Source organism: Rattus rattus, chromosome 1 (genome assembly GCF_011064425.1).
Source record: "Rattus rattus isolate New Zealand chromosome 1, Rrattus_CSIRO_v1, whole genome shotgun sequence".
NCBI lineage: Eukaryota > Metazoa > Chordata > Mammalia > Rodentia > Muridae > Rattus > Rattus rattus.
The window spans coordinates 252,780,633-252,802,755 of NC_046154.1; the positions used below are offsets into that span (position 1 = coordinate 252,780,633).

Genomic DNA, 22,123 nt, shown 5'->3' on the forward strand with positions numbered 1-22,123 from the left:
GCTAGGTTGATCACTAGAATGAGCTCAGGGGCCCTAGTGGTAACAGCTTTAAACCAGTGTGGGAGCTACTGGAGGCCATGAGGTCCTGGGATCCCAACCTGGGTGGTAGAGAAAGGGCAGCCAAAGGCTGCAGAGGGTCCTGGCCCCAGCCTAGGTGATCATAACCAGAAGAACTTGTAGAATTCTACGGCACCCTACCCCAACCTCCTGTGAAAACTGAGGCCACTCTAACACCCAGGGAAGGGTAGGAAATAGCAGGAGGTCTGTAAGGAACCTCCTGGTTCCTTTGAATAGGTGTTGAGAAAGAACCTTACGAGTGGTCATTTCATCCCCAATCCCAGCTTCCAGGACAGTGAGGGGAGGTTGGCTGTTCCACATCGTTGAGCTGGAATTTGACTATGGTCTGCTCACAAGGCTTTGGGCAAATCATTGACCCCTGAGTTTCTAAAACCTGTCTATTTTTCTAGTAACTCCAGCCTGCCACACAGCTGCAGGTCAGAGTAGTTTTAGAGCACCTTGGACAGGTGGCTCAGTCTACAGCTGCAGTCTTACTGTGGTGGTCAAGATATATCCCTACTTCCCGGCTTGCCAGCTGTGAGGAGATCTGCCTCTGCTTTCTCCCACTTTGTGTCTTCTCTGTGCTGCTTGGAGCAAGAAGAGGCAGAAGCTGGTGCCCGCCCACCCAGAGCAACGGGTGGCCTGCTGGTGGGGCTCAAGTACTGCTCAGAAACCCGCAGGGCAGAGGAGGCCCACCACACAGAGGCTAAAGGACAAGACTCAGGCTCTGCCTCTGCTCAGCAGAGTGTCACTGCAGGAATGCCAGAGAGGCTTTACTAGTGCTTGAAGACAGCAGCAGCAGCAGCAGCAGTCCGTTCATCTGGACTGGTCAGGACTACCACGCTGGCTTTATCTCCTTAGCTGATCCCAATGGGAGGGGAGGCGAGATCCTTGGAGGCTGTCTGTGCGTAGGACCAGCTGGGACCTGCATTGATCACATTACACCCAGATCATCTACTTGAGAAAACACAACAGAGGCACACAGGTATGGGGAAAACTATGGGAAGAGTGGCTGCTGGTCTTGTTCTGCTAGATCAGGGGAGAGAGGGTGGCACCAGGGATGCCCTCTACAGGGATGCCCAAGATGCCTCAAGTCCCCAGCCTCTGATGGCAGGAACTGAGACATGGCCCTGAGAAGGGATCCGATGTACAGTTTCAAAGCGGGCACACCCCCAGGGAGACAGGTCTATCGGCTGTGTGAACATGAGGGTGGATGCAAGGCAAGGGGGCTGCCAAATACACAGATCAACTGTTTATTGAGTTTTGTTGTTGTTGTTCTAAAATACTATACATTTAAAGGAGTTTCCAAACATTAAGTTCTTGACAGCTTTTGGTCATTCTGTAGCTTAGGAACAAGGATTTCTGCTGGTAAGTTCTCATGACACAGCCACAGCGAAACAGCGCTCATGCCAAACACTGAAGAAACACAAGTTGTGATGTGCACCATTGCACACTGTCCGAGCTAACAAAATAAAAGTCCTCTTTGTGCCCATCCCTGGGGCTCATAACAGTCCCACTGCACCTGAGGACAGGGCAATTGGAGGAATGTGTGTGTGTGTGTGTGTGTGTGTGTGTGTGTGTGTGTGTGTGTGTGTGTGTGTGTGTGTGTTTTTCAGGGGGGGTGTTGAACCCCTCCAACTCTCCAGTGAGTGACACAGGGACTGTGAAGCCTGTGACTACTACAAAATCCTAGGAGCTTTTCCAGTGCTGTCACGAAGCTTGGGCCCTGACCAGTGGAATCAGTCTCCCCAGTATCTCCACTCTGAGGTTAGAGCCACATCTTAACTGGTAGGGCTGTTAGCCAGCCATGCCTGGACTTCAATGTCATGGGCTTCAAGCAGTTGGCAGGATCTGCTATCAGAAGCCACCAGCTCTCATTCAGCAGAGGGTGAACTCTAGAGACTCTCAGTATCAAATAACATATACAGACATACAGGAGACGTGACGGTCTAATGTAAAGCACCGCAGTCTACAGAGGCAGCTGTTGTGAAAAGTTAGTCTTCTCACTGGTAACTTTCCAAATCACTAATAAAACTGTTAATCTGCAAAAACTGAAGCAGGGATAGAGTGAAAATACTTTCTAAATATGGAAGGGTTGGGGACATTGCACAGGTTACTCCTGCAACTGGCACTTGCCAGTGAACCCCTGCTGTAGCAACCCCAATCTGGACACAGCACAGAGAAATGAAGACAGCTCACGTGGAGAAGAACATCTCAGATCAGTGTAGGCCATAATTTAACTGACTGGAAGAGCATATAAAAAAGTATAACTGTACATTGCCTTTAAATTAAAACCTCAAACTCTTTACTCAGAAATGGCACGTAAGTCTGTTCACTGAACTTGCAGGTAGGGCCTCATCAGAGAAAATAATCAATGGAACCAGAATCAGTATGATCCGTCATTGACTCAGGAGAGACAAGGGCAAGAAGGTGCAGATCCATGATAGAGAGCTGGAGGGTGGGAGGGGCCTGGCTCGCTGTTGGACCATATCTTCCTGTGCCCAGATCTGCCCAGATGTGCTTGGAAAGGGGCCAAGTGCGCAGTGAAATCACCAGCTCATCTGCCGTCACAGCACACTAGGAAGCCAAGGACAGCAGAGCCATCGTCTTTTGCAGGGGGAGTGGATGCCTACATGGCTGCTGGGGCACTAGAGGTGTCACTGCCCAGGTCAAGGCTAACGGAGCTCCTGAACTGCCCATGTCCATCTCTCCGCCAGCCTGCCCATGGACTGTCACTGGATAGCCTCGACATAGTTGGCTGGGTATAGGCCAACCTGGCCACTGTCTAAACGTCCCTTGCACCAACCCTGTTCATCTTCATCCTCTATCTTGGTCAGCTCATCCCCTGCAAAACAAAAAGAGAGTGGCCTTAATGATAGTGTGGGCAACACTGACCATAGAAAGTCATCTGTACATACAATCCCATGTGATATAAAACATGCCTGTAGAAGGAGCCACAGAAGGTCTCCAGGGCAGAGGGATAGGCATCCTCTTGCAGGTAAGGCAAGACTCTGGATATTTCACTACTAATCTGCATTGAAAGTTTCTGACACAGAGGCCACTATGATCTGAAGATGGCAGCTCTCAGAGTGACCCTGGAGCAAACAGCAGTCCAGGTTAGAACCACGCCAGGTTCAGCCTTGCACCTATCCGGTGTGTCCCAGGCTGCCTTGCTTGGCAACATGCCCCATGTTTTCATTCTGTGTGGTGGCTCAAGGTATCTTTGGGGCTTTGAGGTTTTGCTTCCTGAGCCACCACTGGCCTGGCAGAGACCTGGGCACACAGGATCTGCTCCCTAGACCCTTCCATCTGCAGACAAGGGGACCACCAAATGCTAACCCACAAGGATGCAGAGCATCTGAGTGTGCTGTGTTATCATGGCACAGGAGCTCACTCTGTAGGCAGTAAGGGAAAGGGCCCCGTGAAAACTGCCTTGGTTCACAGTGAGGACAGAGGGTGGGTCTAAAAAGATGAACACATCGAAGTCTGCAGCACTGAAGAGGTAGATTAGTAGGCACATGAGATACCCAAGCTACACAGCCAGGAGGAAGGACAGAGTTCAGGACCAGTGATGACACTCTGACTAGCCCCCAAAGCCTTTGAAAGACACATAAATCATTACTGTTCTTATAATCTTGCTTTTAGTGACAGGCTAAACTGTAAGCATGGCTTCTTCTGAGAAGCTTATGCCTAGGAAAGCAGAAACAATGAACTAACACTGAGGTAGGTAACCCAGAAATATTTCAGCTACATGGCTTGGTGGCTGCGATATTGACTATTGTGTGAGACAGGTTGGTGGGTAAACATGAGAACACAGCGATTTTAATATAACTAACAGCACATGAGATGCCTACAAAGTCAGAGGTCGCACCATCAGCCGGTGACTAACAGCCGACTGACAGTGAAGGTAAATGGCTTATAAGGCACAAGTCAGGGGTGGACGGAAATGGCTTTCAACAGGCCCTACACACACTAGAACAGCACATTATCATCTTCCTGGTTGGGATAGGATCAGGATATGCAAAGATCGGGCAGGGAAAGGTACTGTAGTGAAGACCCTCATGTGAAACTAGCAAGAACTTGACTTCAAAAACAAGACCAGTCCTGCAGCAGGCTGGATATCCGCCTCTATTCCCAGGAGGGTGTTTGGGGAGGTTACCTACCAGCCTTGAAGCTCAGCTCATCGTGTTCTTGTCCCTCATAGTCATAGAGGGCTCGAACTCGCACTTCTGTTCCTGAGGTAGTGTCCTCGTCAAACGGGTTAGAGTCCCCATTGGCATCCGTGGAGAAAGGGTTGTTAGACTCATCATCAGACCAGTCAGCGGGGTAATTCTGAGTCTTCTCATAGCTGCTGACACTGCAACAGAGGATGACATGAGGATCTTAGCACAGCGCTGACAGAGAATGGGTCCCCACCCAGAGTTCCTGCCCCGCAGGCAGGTGCAGCCAGGCCTTCATGCCATCCACACTCATCCTGAGTCTCAAGAGGAGCAGGAGGATGTGACTATCCCAGAGCAGTGCCTGCAGGTGGAGCTTTACCCCTCAGCAGGTCCCCTGGTTTATCCTGCCTGCCTGTCTTCCTGTAGTGCTGTTGCTCAGGCCTTAAAGGGTTAACACGGGACAGAGAAAAAGCAACCAAGAGTGTTAGCTGTGCCCTCCCAGAGAGGTGGAGAGGCCTGACCCTGTCCCAGCAGGTCTGGAATGTGCCCAGGTCCTGCAGGACCCATGCACTGCTGAAGTGCTGAGGGGTGAGACCCCAAGAGACCCCTGGATAGAGAGAAGAGACACAGAAAGCAAGGTGGAAGCCAGAGAGGGAAGTGTGTGTTCACCAACTTTTTGGCCTTAATGTCCTCCTTCTCACTGACGCTGCTGCCCGTGTCGTCCTCGTCCTCGAAGGGGTTGTAGCTGGACTGTAACTGCGTGGACTGGGCGGGGTTGCTCGGGACACTAAGGTTGCTATGGGGAGAAAGAGAGCTTTCAGGGATCACAGCTTGGGGCCCACTAAAGGCCCTGGTGAGGAAGACAGTGACAGTTATCTCTGGAGTCACAGCAGCTCCCCATTTGATGAGAAAAGGATGCTGATTGAAGGTTATTTTAGTCAGACAGGTGGCTAATTGCCGATGAGTCAATATACCCTGATCAACTGTAAGTTAACTGTCCACCACGCATGCACAAGTACTTCCTGTTTCAGGGTTTCTCTAGTCCCTGTCCCCTCATTTTCACATACGGCTTAGCCGTGGGACAGATGGATGGGAAGCAGCAGCAACAGGAAGACTATCTATGGAGCAGGTACTCCCAGCTCTGTGGTGACCCTTCTAACTACCAAGTAGGTCCCTGGCCAGCTCCCTGGTGCTGGAGTTTCCACAGCTAGGACTAAGGTTTGCTGCATGGAAGTGTCCTCTAGAGTTCTGGAGTCAAATCATTCTTGTAACTTTGTCAATTTCTTCCCAGCCCAGTGTGTTAACTAGAGCATCACTGGGCACTAGGGAGAGGGATGAGGGGCTACAGGGTGTAGAACACTAAATAGGGAGCCACCACAAGAAGAACATATAGAAAGAGTCATCCAAGGCCAGCAGTACTCAATCTGTGGGTCACGACACCTTTGGAGGTGTGTCAAATGATCCTTTCACAGGGGTTGCTTAAGACTATCAGAAAACATAGATATTTTCATTACAATTCATGGAAGTAGCAAATTTCATGGTTGGGGTCATCACACCATGAGGTATTAATGGATTACTGAATTAGGAAGGTTGAGGACCACTGGGCTCTCTCAGCAACAACTGTCACTTACCTACATAAGTGGCCAGGGCTTTGGTCAGCAGCATCCTTAAAGTGAGAAACTACCACTCCAGAGCCAAGCATGTGAGGATGGGGAAACCCCTCAGACGCCAGGGTGACCCTGACTGGCTGCCCATGTATAAGCAGTGTGCTTTACACTAGCAGACTCTTTGCCCTACTAGGCTCCCTGCTCTAGCTGGCTTTGGAGGGTCTTGGTGCTGGGCACTGAACTAGTACATTCTGTCTAGCCCACAGGACCTCCAGAGTCCCAGTTCCTTCCTGCCAATTACTAGGCTTAAGCACACTAGGAGGACCTCTTGGTTCTGAGGTTGAGGACTCAACACAGCTTTCTGCAGAGCCTCCAAGCACAGTAGCTGAGCTTTGTGTGTGACTGGGGAGCCAAAGATGGTATGGGCTTAGTGTCTGGGCCATAAGCATGTCACTAGAACCTGAGCTAAGGTGACCATTATCTAAGCACAGAGGCCTCTAGCCAAGTCCTACAGTATACACTTTCCAGAATGTTCTAACGACCACAGTTGGTACTCGTTCTATACACAAGCCTTTTTAGACAATGAAGACAAGGGGGTGCTCTGTTCAGAGTGCTGGACCTGAACCCAAGGCCTTGACTTGCCAGGCAAATGATCTGCTGCTGAATTACACTCCAAGCTTACTTAGAAATAAACAACTCTAAGGGGGACATCTGACCACCCCCACTGTTCTGCATCTGTTAGCACGTGTACACAGAAGTCCCAAAGGGGTGCTCCCACTGATATGTCTCTATCTGTTGTGTCCACCAGGGCTGCCCCATGGGAATGACACAAGCAGCTAAACCAGCACCGCCCTTGCCAGGACAGGCACAGTGTGCAGAAGGCTCCTTTTCTGGATCTCTCAGGAGCTCCAGCATGAGCACAGAGAGAATAGAGATGGGCTCTACTCAGAGCTCAGGGTGTTGCCAGAACATCTGGCAATCATCTACAGGCCCAAGATGGTGGCATCCCAGGACCTGCAGATATCCTCATGTCTGAGAAGACAGTCAGTTTAGACTGAAGCTGTGACTGAAGCTCACCTGCTAGGCTTGTTCTGTCCAGACTGGTCACCTGTCTGGTTGATTCCTGTTAGGGTGACACCATCAGCAGCCTTCTTCTTCTCTCTTCGGCTGAGAGTTCGATTCAGATCTGCAGACCACTCCTGGGCAAGGGGCCACCAGAAGGAAACGGGAAGTTCAGTTCTGGGGAACCACAGTGGTCCAAAACAGCTGCTTAGCCAGTGGAGACCCACCCCGTGCAACTGCAACATTCAGCCTTGTGGCGCCTGCTCTCTCGTTTCCCAGCAAACCTCAAGCTGCCTCTCAGGTCTAAAGGTTATGACAGTTGGCACCCATATAATCACAGGGCCCTGACATAAACATCAGACTTGTTGGTGACAACAGAACTAGGTCTGAGGGTATATAGTTTTGGGGTAGTGTTTGTCTAACATACATAAGGTTCTATCCTCAGCAACATACACACCACATATACATGCCCTCAGAAACACTGCATCATGGCCAATGATGCTTACTGTCTTTATTACAGTGCTGGAGAGCCTTCTAATCCCATTCCTTGCTCATCATGGCTCGTAGGCTCTATCCTCCCTGTGTCAGCATGGGCTCCTGTGGTCTGGAGCCAGTCCTGTGGGGAGCCTGGCTGAGGTCCAAGGCTTAGTTAGACCTTGAGGACTAAAGACTCTCTCCATTTATGCTCTGAACTCTAAGTCACAATGTTAACAGCTATCTGAAGGAACCTGAGCAAGTCTGCTACATAGGAAACTGAACCCAGGCCTGAAAATAAAAGCAGAGGCTAGGTGGCTATCTCACAGCAGAGGAGGTCTCCAAAAGGCTCCCCCTGATATGTCATGTCAGTATTTTTTTGGGTTTTTTGTTTGTTTGTTTGTTTGTGTTTTTTTTGGTTTTTTTTTTTTTTTTTTTGAGACAGGGTATCTCTGTGGTGTTCCTGGCTAAACTGGAACTCACTCTGTAGACTAGGCAGGCCTTGAGCTCAAGATCGGCCTGCCTCTGCCTCTGCTTCCCAAGTGCTAGGATTAAAGGCATGCCCCACTACTACAGGGCTTGTAGTACCACTTAATCAGAGTAACATGCTAGCAATTGTCAAGAACAGAAGGTTTACATCCTGTTGTAGGTTGCCCTAGTGCTGTTTGTACTTTGATGTTAATTCCACTTCAAGAGGGGCTGCACCCTTTGGGGCTGGAGAGGTGGCTCAGTGGTTAAGAGCACTGGCTGCTCTTCCAGAGGTCCTGAGTTCAAATCCCAGCAACCATATGGTGGCTCCAGGCCATCTGTAATGGAATCTGATGCTGCCTTCTGGTGTGTATACAATAAATGAATTATTAAAAAAAAAAAAAGAGGGGCTGTACCAATGAGGAGTGGATCATGTACATACTCAGATGACTTCATGTGAACCGTCTCCCCATTTTAACTGGTCAAATAAAGGCTAGAGCCCGTGATTGGGCAGTGGAAGGGAAAGATGGGGCTGGAGGTTTTAGAGTGGGAAGAGAGCAAGGAGAGAGGCAGATCAGTTGACAGAGGAAAATGGAGGAAAAGGAGGTGGAAGGAAGATAAAAGAGAACCATGTGGCCTGGAGAAGCTGTAAGTACCGAGGGACCTCATAGCTGGGGAATAGAGCAGTGTCGTGGTGAATCTGCCCAGTCTAGACGTGCAGCTTATAACTATAATTAACTGAGTTGTGTGTTCTTTGCATGGGCTAATTGGGGTTCGAGATTTACTCCAACAACGTCCCCAAAGAATTTCTGTTTTTCCAACAAGAAGTTTCTACCAACAGTTGAAATATATAGTTGGAAAGGTGCTAGGTTTTAATTTTCCAGAACGATACCATGAGTTATCCTTAATGAGTCCGCTTTACCTCCCAGCTCCATGTATCAAACACGTCTAACTATAAGATGGCTAAGCAGGTGAAAGCACTCGCCCTGAGAGGGAGACAGGCTGAGGGCAAGCCCAGACCCATGTAAAGACGGAAGGACGATCAGCTCCACAAAGGTGTCTTCTGACTCCACCCTCCTCCCCTCTCCCCTCATCCCCTATACACACAGATTAAACTTAAACCCAAGGTACCTTAGTGCACAGCTTTGCCCCTCTTACCAAACATCAGGGCCACAAGTCATCTTAGATTTGCACCTAACCTAGCTTTTGATTTGTCAGATAAGAAAATAGAGGCCAAGAAAAACTGAGGTCTCTACGCAGTCTTGGGCCACAGCCCTGAGCCAAGTCATCTTGTCTGTTACTGACCGTGCTGATGGAGGTAAGTGGGCTAAGAACCCAGCCAGGGGAACCTCGAGGTCCCCATGTGACCTCTAAGTGTAAATGGACTCTTGGGGATCGAGGGGACCAGGAACGTTGAATGGAAGGACTAATGTCAGCCTCTCCACCACAGAACTGGGGGCCAGTACAGACAGGGGACTGAGTGGGCTGACTACATGTAGCAGGAAGCTTGGTGATCCATGAGTTAATCATAAAAAAGGAACTTACTTCATCCTTGTGGCATGAAAAGTGAAAACAGCTTCATTAGAGAAAGTCAGACACAACCTGGTAACAGCTAACAATGTGAACGCAGGGAACACAGGAGGGCTGCTTCCTAGCCAGGGGCCCTCTGAGAAGCCCACAGACTCCCATGCCTAAGGCAGTACACTCAGGATACTTCTTCCCAGTGTGCTGTGCCAGGGAAGAGCCACTCCCTCTGTGGCCCCTTCCACTAGGAAAGGCCCTGGACCACAATGTCTCCTGGGGCCCCACCTGCTCTGCAGCCCCCTGATGGGTGTATGCAGGGGATGCTCAGCACAGCTCCCGCCATTTAGAGATATCATGAATTTCCAGAAAACAGAAGTGTGGAGGTGAGGACTGATGCGGGTGTTAAGGGCTGAGGAACTTGTGGGGAGCCCAGGTCTACGTGATTACTGAGCGTAGATCAGCTTATGCCCCGCAGTAACTCTAGGGAGCTATTCAGATTTTAACATGGAAAAACTAAGCCACACAAGAGATACCTGCTTGCTGGAGTCCCACCAACGCTACTGTGTAAGGACAGATGCAGCCAGGCTCTGGATATGTCAGGCCAGAAAAGGTACAGGGCCATGCTGGAGGCATCTGTCTGGCTTGGAGGACTCCTCAGCAGTTACAGGGTAGGGGCTCCCAACACATCAGTGAATGAGGACAGAGTACCTTCCTTCAGGGAATAAGGCTGGTGGTACTTCTGGCCACTACCTTCTACACCACAGTCAGGGAACTGGGTGAGCCTGGTGATCAAACCATAGCCTCAAGGTCCCAAGGCCCTTAGATTTATAGCATAAAGACACTGCACGGCCCAAAAAATTGAACAGGCATACTCATTTGAGCCGAAATTCACTAGACTTACAGCCTAAGGCAGGGAAAAGCACACTGAAAATGGTTAAGAAAAGCAGCTCACTGATACCGGCCCCACCTGGGGCCCAATACAAGGCCTGGAGATACCAGTGGGATACCCCTGTATGGTGGGATAAACACAAGTTGTTTGTTTTGTCTGTGACAAGAGGGAGTGCCACTGTAAGTGACGGTATCCGAAGGAGTTTAGATACAGTGACTGGGACACTAGACACTTGTCAGGACGATTCCATACACAAAGCCCAGAGTGAGAACATTTATAGCTCAAGTAGAGGGGGGGGTCTCCGATCCCAATTACAGGTGAGCAGAGTTGTAGGCACACAACCTCCTTACCTCAAACTGTGGCCAGTTCATAGCCATGCCTGGCCCATGGTTAGCTCGGAACCACCTCAGGTCCTCTACAGCATCAGCTGTTTTGATGCTCTGCTCCAGCTCCCGGTAAATGGCTTTGTAGCTAAATCAGAGATAGAATGACAGCTCTATAAAAGACAGGTTTGGTTTGACACTCCTCAAAGCCAAAGCAGGTCCTATAGCCTGCGTGATAGTGTCTGTAGCCTGCACAAGTCTGTTTCCCACACACAGATGAGGAAGACCACTTCCTGACCATCACATGTACAGATGCAGACACCATCCTCTAGAACCTGGGACCCACCCTCAAACCAGGTGGCACACAACTGACACTTGCCCTGCATCATCAGAGATCATGCTGTGCTGTGTGGGTAGAGCTGTGCAGTCTCGTGGAATCTGGTCGTGTTGAGGAAGAAGCCGTTAGAGCAGAATGTCAATGTGCCCCCCCTCCATTTGTCTTAGGAGCTGGAGGTTTTCCTCCCCGTGTGAAAGACAGTATGGTGGGAGGAGGGCAGAAGTACAAGACCCAGCCCAGCCTCTCAGGGACAAGAACATGGGTCTTGGCTGGACCTGGTATCTCACTTAGTATCTCTATAGGTGTCTCTTCTTTTGAGCCTCAGTTTCCTTCTCTGCTGTGTGGACATAATACCTCTGTTTAAGGAAGGAACTGTTTCTCCAAATCCAACAGCTGAAGGCCTAGCCTGAGGATGTGAGCTTTTTAGCTTAAAGCAGCCTTTTAGAGGAGAACAACTGGAATGGAAAACAGGTTCACCAGAGTGGCTCAATGCATCAGGGAACTGTCTGTCCTTATACTGCAGGAAAATCTGCTGTCTAGATACTGGGAATGGATGGCCAGATCAGAGAGGACTGGAGAGAAGTGGTCAGATGTCCAGACACAGAAGCTACAGGACTCTGCTGCAGACCCTGATGGGGGACAACTGTCTACTCTCCAAGCTGGGAGGCAGGAAGAACCTGTCTGGAGTTTCAACTGGGGTGTGTGTACATTTCCTCTCCCAGTGGATTATGACTTCTATCTCTGTCCCCAGAACTGAGTGATAAAGCTTCCCTTGTTGTCTGACACCCAGATTCTGTTATAAAGAACCCTCTTGGTGACTACATGTGTCATCCATCCCCAAAAGGTGGCTCAGATCAGATGATGAGCTGTACTGATTCTGGCCTTATGCCCCTGACAGGCCAAGTACAAACAGAGTGAAGGGTTCGCTTCAGACACAGAAGAGCAGGACACGGTCCCAACCTCGTCCCTCTCCCTCTAACAGCTGTACAGCAGCTCAGTGTCCTCATCAGCCTGATGGGGACAACGCTGTCTACTCTCCAGGCTGTCACAGAGGTGAAATGAATGACAACAGAGCAGCCATTAACGACAACAGATGAAAGCTGTTTTTTGTTTAATGACTGCTGGGGAAATTCTTCCATCGCTTTTAAATTATATAGAGACATTTGACATGGGAATGACAGATTTCCACTGACATGAGTCAAAAGCTTTTTGACCTAGAAGGTAATTGGAATAGATCTTTTATTGTTCATTTCTCAAACAGGGCTCTCCCAGATGGATGTAGAAGTGGATTTTATCTCTGTCCCCAGTCATCCTGGGTCTCCTGATTTTGTAGGCACAAGAGCTTGATGTTTGTGTTTGTGCTGTGTAATCAATTGGTTGACATTCAAAAAAAAAAAAAAAAAAAAAAGTGCCTCACTGTTCTGGTCTCCCCTAGGGCCTTCAGCCACCAAGATGTCAAGGTCAGGCTGGCTGCAGAGATGAGAAGGCCTCATCTTCATGAGGCACCTACAAGGGACTGGGGCAGAAGACATGAGGCCTGGGCAGTGCTGCAGCAGCCCAGATGGATTTCTAGAGTGCTGGGTCTGGTCGGGCCTGTCTGTGGCACCAGAAGAGACAATGCCAGACCCATTTATAGCTGACAGCATCAAGTCTGCCATGCCTGCCCTGCGTAGACTGCCTTCCATGGAGGTGTTGTATGCTGCCTCTTCAAGCCCATCTCTGAGTATCTGGAAATGGTGTGAAAAGCCCTGCCACCCCAAGGCAGCTGAGCATTACCCTAGTGTTGTCACAGCAGCCCTTGTCACTGACACTGCTGGGCTTTGCTCCAGGGAACTTACCTAGCCACATTGGACAGGTCCAAGTGCTTCTGAACCTCTAGCAGAACCTCTCGGAAAAAGCGCAGGCGCTTCTCTTCAAACTGCTGGCACTGCTCGAACACCTGCTCCATGTTCTCCATGTACTGCGGTGTAGTCTGGTCAAGCTCCTTCAGGGCCTTCTCATACTTGTCCTTGGTCTGTGTTGAAATTGTCACAGACAGAGGGTTGTTTCCTTCTCAGTTTGTTTACTCCATAATGCCATACGGCTTCCCCCCAACTCCCCACAGGTAGATGGAGGTGAAAGTTACCCCAGTACTCAGATTGGGTACTGTTTGGCTTATAAGGGCTCTAACCTCACTATAAAATTCACACCTGGATGGATTATTAGAAGGCAGGGCCCAGTTTGAGGAAGTAAGCCTCAGAGATCGTGTCTCAGGTGGATCTACCCTGTCTTTGAACCGGTCCTTCCAGTGCTGTCTCTGCCTTTTCTATGGCAGCTCCCACTGTCACGGTGCTCTAACTTGATGCTCCTACTTGCACGGTGCTCTGACTTAATGCTCCCACTGTCACTGTACTCTAACTTGATTCCCCCCCCCCCACACACTGTCATGGTGCTCTAAATTGAGCATCTGGAACAAAGAGCCCAGGCAGCCTTTCCTCAAGCCTCTGAAACTGAACTAAGATAGACTGTTCCTATCTAAGCTGTTCTCAGGTATTCGACAGAGTAAGAACAGACAATCTGAGTGCCCTGAGAACTAAAGATAGCATTATGGGTCTGTCTGAAACTACTTTTAATTCTATATACATGAACACATGCATACACAGATACACTCTTCCAGGGAAGGTACCCTGGCCACTAGAACAATTTCTCTGTCTTTTCACACTGGGGCGCCAAATGCACTCCATCTAACCCAGGACTCAGGTTCAGAGACCCTTTCTGTATGTTCTACAGAAACATCTCTGTGAGCCTTTCCTGGCCCATTAGAAACAGTTTCCACTCACATTCTGGGACCTCTTCCTGTTTTTGAACCCCTTTCTCTTAGTAACTGGTTTCTTCTTCTGAAGGTAAGAGATGGCCCAGCTGGGTCCCCCATGAGAAAAGGAAAGGTCACTGATGCAAGAACAGAGCTCCACAGAATTTATTACACCCTACCAACTTTAGCACTATCCCGTGCCCCAACATGGAAGCCCTGGGTGGGAACCCTGGATCACAGACCCCCAGCGCTGAGGAATAGGAGCCTTCAAGCCACAAAGCCTTCGTGGAGTCTTTGGAGAACCACAGATCCACTCTTACTGGATCCCCCACTTTTGCTTGGCTATACTGAGGCTGAATCAACCAGGGACTGAGCAGAGTCATCACTATTCAGAAAACCCCAATGTAGATGTCGGAAGTCCCTGGTGGCTTATCGAGATGCTGTGCACCTGATGCGACCGACCCTCCTCTCATGGCTTAGCCAGGAAGACATCTGTGAGCAACAGCTACTGCTGTTCTCCACCATTCTAGGGCCTGAGATCACTGGCTGACCACCCAGGAAGGGAAAGTTCCAAAAGGGAAGCCACCACTATAAACATCTGCCTCCCTGTGACACTTTAGGTCAGACCTCACGCTCTCGGTCTGTTCTGCAGAAGCACCATCTTGTGGTATCTGTTGTGAGTGGTGAAAAAACAAGGCTCCCCCTCTCCTTCCTTCACGCACAGACACAGACAGACAGACACACCATGGGTGGGCTTTATCTTTCTGCCAAGCACCTTCCTGGGCAGCAGATTCCTATGGTCCTAGCAATGTCTTTAAGTGTTTCCAAGGCCCTATGTTTCTTGAACTCAAGTACCCACTCCCATCTAGCATGGAGGCCCAGATCCCTCATCTGAAGCTGTTTTCAAATTCCCCCAGTTCCTGACCCCAACTGGGTTGGGGTTACTGTAGCCATAGCCTTATGGAGATGGCATTCCCCTTGCCAGGTACGGTGGAGAAAAAATGGTAGTGCAAGGTCAGAATCACTGCTCTTACACTACAGAGCAGCATGTGACTTATCCTTGATGACCTTGGCTCCTTATTCATAAAGTAGGAATGCCATCACACAATCCAAAGGGATTCAGGGCCTTATCTGAAGCCTGGCAAGGGTGTCAATCAAGTAGGTGCCCATCAGCTCAGCACGTGCACCTGCCAGCCTTAAGGCCTGCTGTGACCTCACTCTGTCTGCTCCTGCAGACTCAGGCTGGCCAGATCACAGGCAGGGAGGTTGGCCCTGGGCCATCGCTTATAGAGCAGTGGTAAAGGGGAGCAGAGAAGCCCAGACCCCAGCAACTTCTAAAGGACAAGATGCCAATTAGTGTTTCATCCCTGTGATTCTGGGACCACCCTATACTAGCAGGACACACCAGATTACGAAGTGTTCTGACAACACCATGTTCATGTCACCTTCTCACCAACCCACGGAGGTAGCCTGCCTCACAGCAGAAGCAGAAGGGCTCCCAGGACAAGTGACACAGTAAACATGGCCAATCAAGTCTGTGGTTCACCTTTAGAACGTCCTGCTTGCACTTTTCTATCTTGTCCTGCAGTTTCTTCAGCTGCTCAGGGTTGAGGGATGGGTCTGCTTTGCTGTTGGCTTCCCGGGAGACGGCCAGCTTCTCCTCTTTGCACGCTGTGTGGTGTGCTTTCTTTGCCGCCTCCACCTACGGAGAGTGCTTTCTCAGTGAAGCTGTCTGCAAGGTGGGACCTTCAGACATTACACAGGCTGGGAACAGGGATGTTTGGGCTTCTTCCCAGGGACAACTGGCAAGACTCTAAATATTTATCCACACATGGTTCTAGGCACTGAGGACACAGGACAGAGATCACTTAATTTGTGGATTGGAATCAGGTGGCCAAATGTAGGTATGATTAATGTTGGAGCACAGTAAAGGGGCTGTGTGTCATGGAGGAAAATCAAGCTGAGATATAATGGCATCAGCAGAAGCACAGGGACAGAATTCTAGAGAGGACGACAGGGAAAAGACCCCTGAGATTGCTCGGAGTGAAAGAAGTGTAAATACTTAAGGAAAAAGCATGGCAGGACAGCCAAGACTAGGACACTCCAAAAAGCCAAAACCAAAACCAAATCAAATAGAAACCCCACAAACCTTGAAGGGTGTAACGCAGGCAGACCTCTGAGTCTGAAGCCAGCCAGGTCTGCATATTACAGGACAGCCAGGGCTGTTACACAGAGAAGCCCTGTCTCCCTGTCTCAAACAAATAAACAGTGAGACTGGGGTGGGGTGGGAGGAGTGGGGACAGGGGGACAGGGGGACTCTCACATGAATAAAAGGCTTACAGTGGGCTGGTAGGGATTAAGTCATAATTCCCAAGGACATTTCTGACAAAGCATCATGATATGTCTAAACTGATCTCAAATGTCAAGAACTTAGATCAGGGGTTCTCTACTTTCCAAATGCTGAGACCTTTTAATACAGTTCCTCAAGTTGTGGTGACCCACAACCACAAAATTATTTTCGATGCTACTTCTTAACTATAATTTTGCTACTGTTATGAACTGCAAAGTAAATATCTGTTTTCCAAAGGTCATAGGTGACCTCTATGAAAAGGTTAATCCCACCCCAAAGGAGTCACAACCCACAGGTTGAGAAACCCTTGTTTAGATGATAATCCCAGCTCAGCCCAGTATCAGCAACGGTGCCTGGCTCCCTGGGTCTAACAGCTACTTTACACACACTCTCTCTCCTCCCCATGCCCCGGTTCCTGCCTTTCCTCCCTCAGAGGCAATATGCATACTTAACAGTGACCGCCTTATCTGACCTCAAGCCATTGATTTCCTTCTAGGAGAAAGAGAAGTGTGCAGTAATGGACACATGGAGGGAAGACAGTTTCATTTATGAAGACTCAGGGCAGGCAGAGTGAAAGGAGAAGTGGTTAAAGCAAGACTAGAGAGAAGGAAAGCAGAGGTGGAGTTTGCTATGGAGAACTCTTTGGAAAGCACAGCTCCTGGGAGAGGTGGGTGGGACAGCACTCCAGTGAGAGGTGGAGGTCATGCCATACACAGGGTGAAGTGAATGTGCTGAGGCCAGAATGGCCGATGGCTTCCACCAGTCAGCTAAGGCCACATGGGACTTAATGAGTTTGATGGGTGCTTTTGAAGCAGTGGGGATCTGTGTTGGATGTTAATTTGGGAGAAAATCCACATAAGGAAAAAGACAATTTTTGAACTAATCCTTTATATTAGTCCAAAGGTCTCCATCTCTGGCACAGACAATTCCCCAAGCTGCAGAGAAAGATGTTATTGGATGACAGCTTGGACTTGGAGCTTTGCTATGATGGGCTGATATGGATTAAATTTAAAGGAAGCAAATAAAGCAGGGTGTTGGGCCCGGGGATGATGGCCTGTTCTCTACCAGCTTTGTTCTCCTGTGCCCAGGCAAGTCCTGCAAGCATGGGAAGGGAGCCCTGCCAGTGGAGGAGCCATCCAGAGAGAGAAACAAGGGTGAATAAGAAGGCTGAGGGAGGGAAGCACCTCTTTCAGCTTCTTGGCCCAGGGCTTCTGGGCCTTCCGAAAGCCATCCTCTGCTTCCTTGGTCTCCTTGAAGCCTCCCATCATCTGCTTGTGAAAGGCTTCCTTCTGCCAGTTCTTGATCTTCTCAAAGTCTTCGTTCATCAGTGATGCCTTCACTTCCAGGTGTAGCTCGCTCACTCTCTCTGCCTCAGACATGACAGCCATCCAGGCCTTCTCCACGGTCCCATACTGTGGTCCTGACAAGGAGAAAAGCTACCTGAACCTCTGCTAGCAGCAGGGGTTCCTGTGACCCCACAGCTGTCTACCTGTAAGCAGCCCAGGCTGCAGACAATTGTTTTTCTAAAGCTTCTGGGTTCCTATGTGTGTGCACATGCATGTGGGTGTCCATGTACATGTGTGCAATGTGTTCATGTGAGAGCATGTATACCTGATATGCATATTTTACCTGCACATGTATGAACGAGTGTACACGTGGTGTGCATACACATTTTCTGTGGAAGCCATGGCTCATGTTAATCTTCCTTAATCACCTCTCTGTTTTTCGAGACAGATCACAGGAAACCTGAAGCTCATGGGTTCAGCTATACAGATTGGCTAGCAATTGCCCAGGATCCTCTAGTTTGTTTCACAGAACCAACCAGGTTACGGGGTTGCAGTGCTGTACTTGGTTTTTCAAAGAGATTTTTTTTTAATTTTTATTTTATTATTTTTTGTTTTATTTATTTTTTTTCTTTTCTTTTTTTTTTTTTTTTTTTTTTTTTTGGAGCTGGGGACCCGAACCCAGGGCCTTGCTCTACCACTGAGCTAAATCCCCAACCCCTTCATTTTTATTTTAAACATATGTTTGAGAGAGAAAGAGAGAGAAAGAGAGAGAGAGAGAGAGAGAGAGAGAGAGAGAGAGAGAGAGAGAGTGTGTGTGTGTGTGTGTGTGAGTGTGTGAGTGTGTGTGTGTATGCACACTGTGTTCATATTTGGAGTCCAGGAAGGTAGAAGAGGATATTGGCCCCCCTGGAATTACAGGTGGTTTTGAGCTGCCCCGTGCTGGTAACAAACTCAGACCTCTGAAAGGCACCCAGTGCCCTTAAGCACTGAGCAGCCTCCTCAGTCTTGTGCCTGACTTCTAGGCAGTAAGTTAGAGTTGGTGCTCAGGCTATTTGCATGGTAAATGCTTGCCCAACTAAGCCAGCTTCCCTGCTCCCTCAGAATCTTTCAAACAATGCTTCTTGCATTGTTGATCTCAATTTGTCTAAAGATGGTCAGAAAAGGGAGAACTCTCTGAAGTGCACAGCCCACCTCTCAACCAAGAATTTTCTTGCTCCAGTGACAGTCTATGACTGTGAGTGATCTCTCTCAGATAAACTTACCTTTGTTCACGTCCATGAGCCATGGCCCAGAGAAGGGTGTCAATGGAGACAGGACAGAGAACATTTTGTAGTCCTAGAGATTAGGGAAGACCCCAAGAGCCAATTTTCTTTTTTTTCTTTTCTTTTTTTTTTTTTTCCGGAGCTGGGGACCGAACCCAGGGCCTTGCGCTTCCTAGGCAAGCGCTCTACCACTGAGCTAAATCCCCAACCCCAAGAGCCAATTTTCTGCTGGCCTCAAGCCCCATTCCTCTCTGTCATGACTCGGAACAAAGACTGCTAGGCACCATGAGTATTCAGTCACTCAGCTGTTTTTTACCTGGTTCACTTTTGACTTTGTTCTTCCCCCTCCTATCCAGATCCCTTATCCAAAGAGACAGTCCTGATTAAAAGTTTTCTTCCCAAGCCTTAGGGAACTAGAACTAGAAGGGAATGAACTGACAGTGTCCCCACACATTCAGACTTCCATGTGGGCCTGGGCAGTTTCTCTCTCCTCTCTTCCCTCTTGTTGAAAAGACTTCCTTTCTGCTGAGAAAATGGTCATCCTACAGGCCTCCTCTTGTGGATGACAAGGGAGCGCTGCAACAGGAGATCAGGTATCTGTACAACTGGCGGTTTGGTGTCATCAAGGAAAGGGGACAGAAGCTCATGCAGCCTGTGCTTTACTAGGTGATAGGCATTGTGCTGCCTTCCTCCACACAAAAAACCCCACAAAACACAAAATCCCACCACCACCATCACCACCACCACCACCACCACCACCACCACCACCACCACCACCACCACCAACAACAACAACAACAACAACAACAAAAAAAAACAAAACCACATCCCCAGGAGCTGCAAGATGCACTCCTGGCCCACTTGTGAATAATTCATCAGGGTCCCTGGCAAGTGGGCAGCTGGTACCATGCCTTACTTACCCTTCTCTACAAGCTGTCTCCAGCGTCGGGCCCACTCAGTGAGCTGCTGTGCATATGCCTTCTCGATGCGTGCCCGCTCGTGCAAACAGTTCATGAGGTCACCACACAGGCGGTGGCCATCATCAATCCTCTTCACAGTCCGTTTGTAGTTCCCGACCTGTGAGACAGAGCTATGCTGAGAGGTGGGCACTCAGCATGGATGTCCACTGGTTAGACCCTCTAGCATGGCTAGCCTGTCTGTTGCTGCTACATAAGCCTGTGGAGTTTTAGCCTAGGGTTTATCCCTTCTCCCCAGACCATGTTGCCAGACAAGCACTCCCCCCACCCCCATTTTATTACCAATAGAAATATGTAAGTCATCAAACTGAAGCTTCTGAGTATAAAACTCCAGGTCAGATCCTATGGCAGAAACCAATTAGCAGGTCACGGAAGGAGGCAGATTAGGGAGAGCAGGGCTGAGGGAACGAGGCTGGCAGGTCTTCTGGCAGACAGAGGAGGGATAGTTACCATGAGCAGGTAACATGTTACTAAATCCTCCCTTCTCAATTTAGGGATTATCACTTCCCAGTGAGTAGCAGAGATACTTTCCCCCTACTGAGTGCCTACGATGTGCCAGGCACCTTCATAGGTGTTTCACACTTTGCCTGATCCCTAAGTGGCAGCAACTATCCCCACTTCACAAACGAGGAACCTGAGGCATAGAGTAACTGAGAACTGCAGTCACACTGGCTGGCTGGAGCTTACGCAGTTTTAAATACTTTTAGGACAGCCTAGATGGCAAAGCTCAGATTCTAGCCTTTGTCAGGGGCACGTTTTGGCTATTCTTTTTCACATACAAAGGGAGAAGCAAGATTATCTAAGTTAGAAATAAATATATTTTTACACTGTGTGTGGTATATACACATGCGTGTGCACATAGGCAGGGAAGCCAGAAGTCAATGTCAAACATCTTTAACCATTCTACTTGTGTGTACGCTCCCACTTTATTTTAGAGACAAGGTCTTAAGGAACTTGAAGCTCACTCATGGATTTAGCTGTACTAGCTGGCCACCAAACCCAGAAACTCTCCTGTCTCCACCCCTCAGCACTGAGGCCCAGGCATGTGCCATCACATTTGGCCTCCTCTGTGGATGCTGAAGATCTGAGCTTTGGCCACCATGCTTGCATGCTAGTATTTCACCAACTGAACGACCTCTTCAGCCGGTTTCACCCTTCAAGCTGTTGCCTTGGAAGGGTATCAGTGCTAACAGGGCAGGGCTCACGGAAAACAGCACAGAAAAAGGACTGCATATAGTCTTATTAGTTTCCAACCAGTATCTTCCAAACTCTTTTTTTTTTTTTTTTTCTTTTTTTCGGAGCTGGGGACCGAACCCAGGGCCTTGCGCTTGCTAGGCAAGTGCTCTACCACTGAGCTAAATCCCCAACTCCTATCTTCCAAACTCTTAACCACTCTTGGGCTTTCTAACACTCTTTGTCACTGACTGTCCAGTAGACGGGCAGCCCTGTCTGCAGTGCTATGGCACTTCCGAATCTCTCTTCTCCAGTGCTTAGTTAGCTAAGGGAGGAGGTGGGGTGCTGGAGATGACCTGCAAGAGGGAGAAAGGGAACACCTGCAAAAGGACAGACACGCAGGTACTGCATGCAGGTGCCAGAGGAGCAAGAGATGGTGGCTACAATAACTAAAGGGGAAGGCTACTCCTGATCCAGGGCTCTAGGAGGCTGAGGTAACGACCTTCTGCAGGACCCAAATCCTAGTTAATAGGAAAGACCCCCAGAAGGCAGACAGCCTAGGAAACCAGAGGCCCGGCATGATTTTGGCCTGTTTACTAAAGGATGGACCGTGAACTGCACTGTTAATTAATGCCCTTCACAGAGTCCACAAGCCGGGCAAAGCCTGACTCATCTCCTCCTCAGCAAGCCTGGCAGTTCAGCGCGCATCAGTGTATACGGCTGAAGCTGAGCTCTGACTTAATACCTCAGCTTTCCCCTTCCCTAACACAGAAAGAAAAACAAACACAAAAGTAAAACAATCCCCACAACACATACTCGCTCCTCTTAGAATGGGGCTTTGGAATTTACAGAAGAAGAAGAAGAAATAAAACATCAGTACCACTGGGTTGGTGGCAAGAGGAACTGACTATACTGAGAATTATGGAATTTTGACTTCTTTTTTTTTTTTTTTTTTTGGTTCTTTTTTTCGGAGCTGGGGACCGAACCCAGGGCCTTGCACTTCCTAGGTAAGCGCTCTACCGCTGAGCTAAATCCCCAGCCCGGAATTTTGGCTTCTTTAAAAAACAAATATTGGGCTGGAGAGATGGCTCAGCAGATAAGAGCACTGGCTACTATTCCAGAGGTCCTGAGTTCAATTCCCACAACCATATAGTGGCTCACAACTATCTGTAATAGAATCTGATGCCCTCTTCTGGTGTGTCTGAAGAGAGAGACAGTGTACTCATACATAAAATAAATAAATCTTAAAACAGAAATATTTCAAGGATATGTATTCATCTTAATTGTAGGGATATGGGTTGCTTTGCAGCAGCTATGATTTGCCTTGTGCTCTAGCAGTGTTGTGGCTTTGCCAGCTGCAGACATTTTCTGCTGCTGTGTGAT

General features: G+C 49.0%; 1 protein-coding gene across 1 annotated transcript in view; it reads right to left on the reverse strand.

Annotated features, from left to right (window-relative positions):
• Positions 1-1,294: 1,294 nt before the first annotated feature.
• The window catches only part of Pacsin2 (protein kinase C and casein kinase substrate in neurons 2), a 93,079-nt gene continuing 72,250 nt past the window's right edge, over positions 1,295-22,123 (reverse strand). The window contains exons 3-12 of the mRNA XM_032918715.1: positions 19,511-19,667; positions 17,227-17,462; positions 15,239-15,394; positions 12,740-12,915; positions 10,592-10,712; positions 9,374-9,379; positions 6,902-7,023; positions 4,891-5,013; positions 4,221-4,414; positions 1,295-2,902 (exon numbers count right to left, since the gene is read on the reverse strand). Coding sequence (XP_032774606.1) covers positions 2,790-2,902; positions 4,221-4,414; positions 4,891-5,013; positions 6,902-7,023; positions 9,374-9,379; positions 10,592-10,712; positions 12,740-12,915; positions 15,239-15,394; positions 17,227-17,462; positions 19,511-19,667 — 1,404 coding nt within the window. The 3' untranslated portion in view covers positions 1,295-2,789. The remainder of the gene's footprint in view (positions 2,903-4,220; positions 4,415-4,890; positions 5,014-6,901; positions 7,024-9,373; positions 9,380-10,591; positions 10,713-12,739; positions 12,916-15,238; positions 15,395-17,226; positions 17,463-19,510; positions 19,668-22,123) is intronic.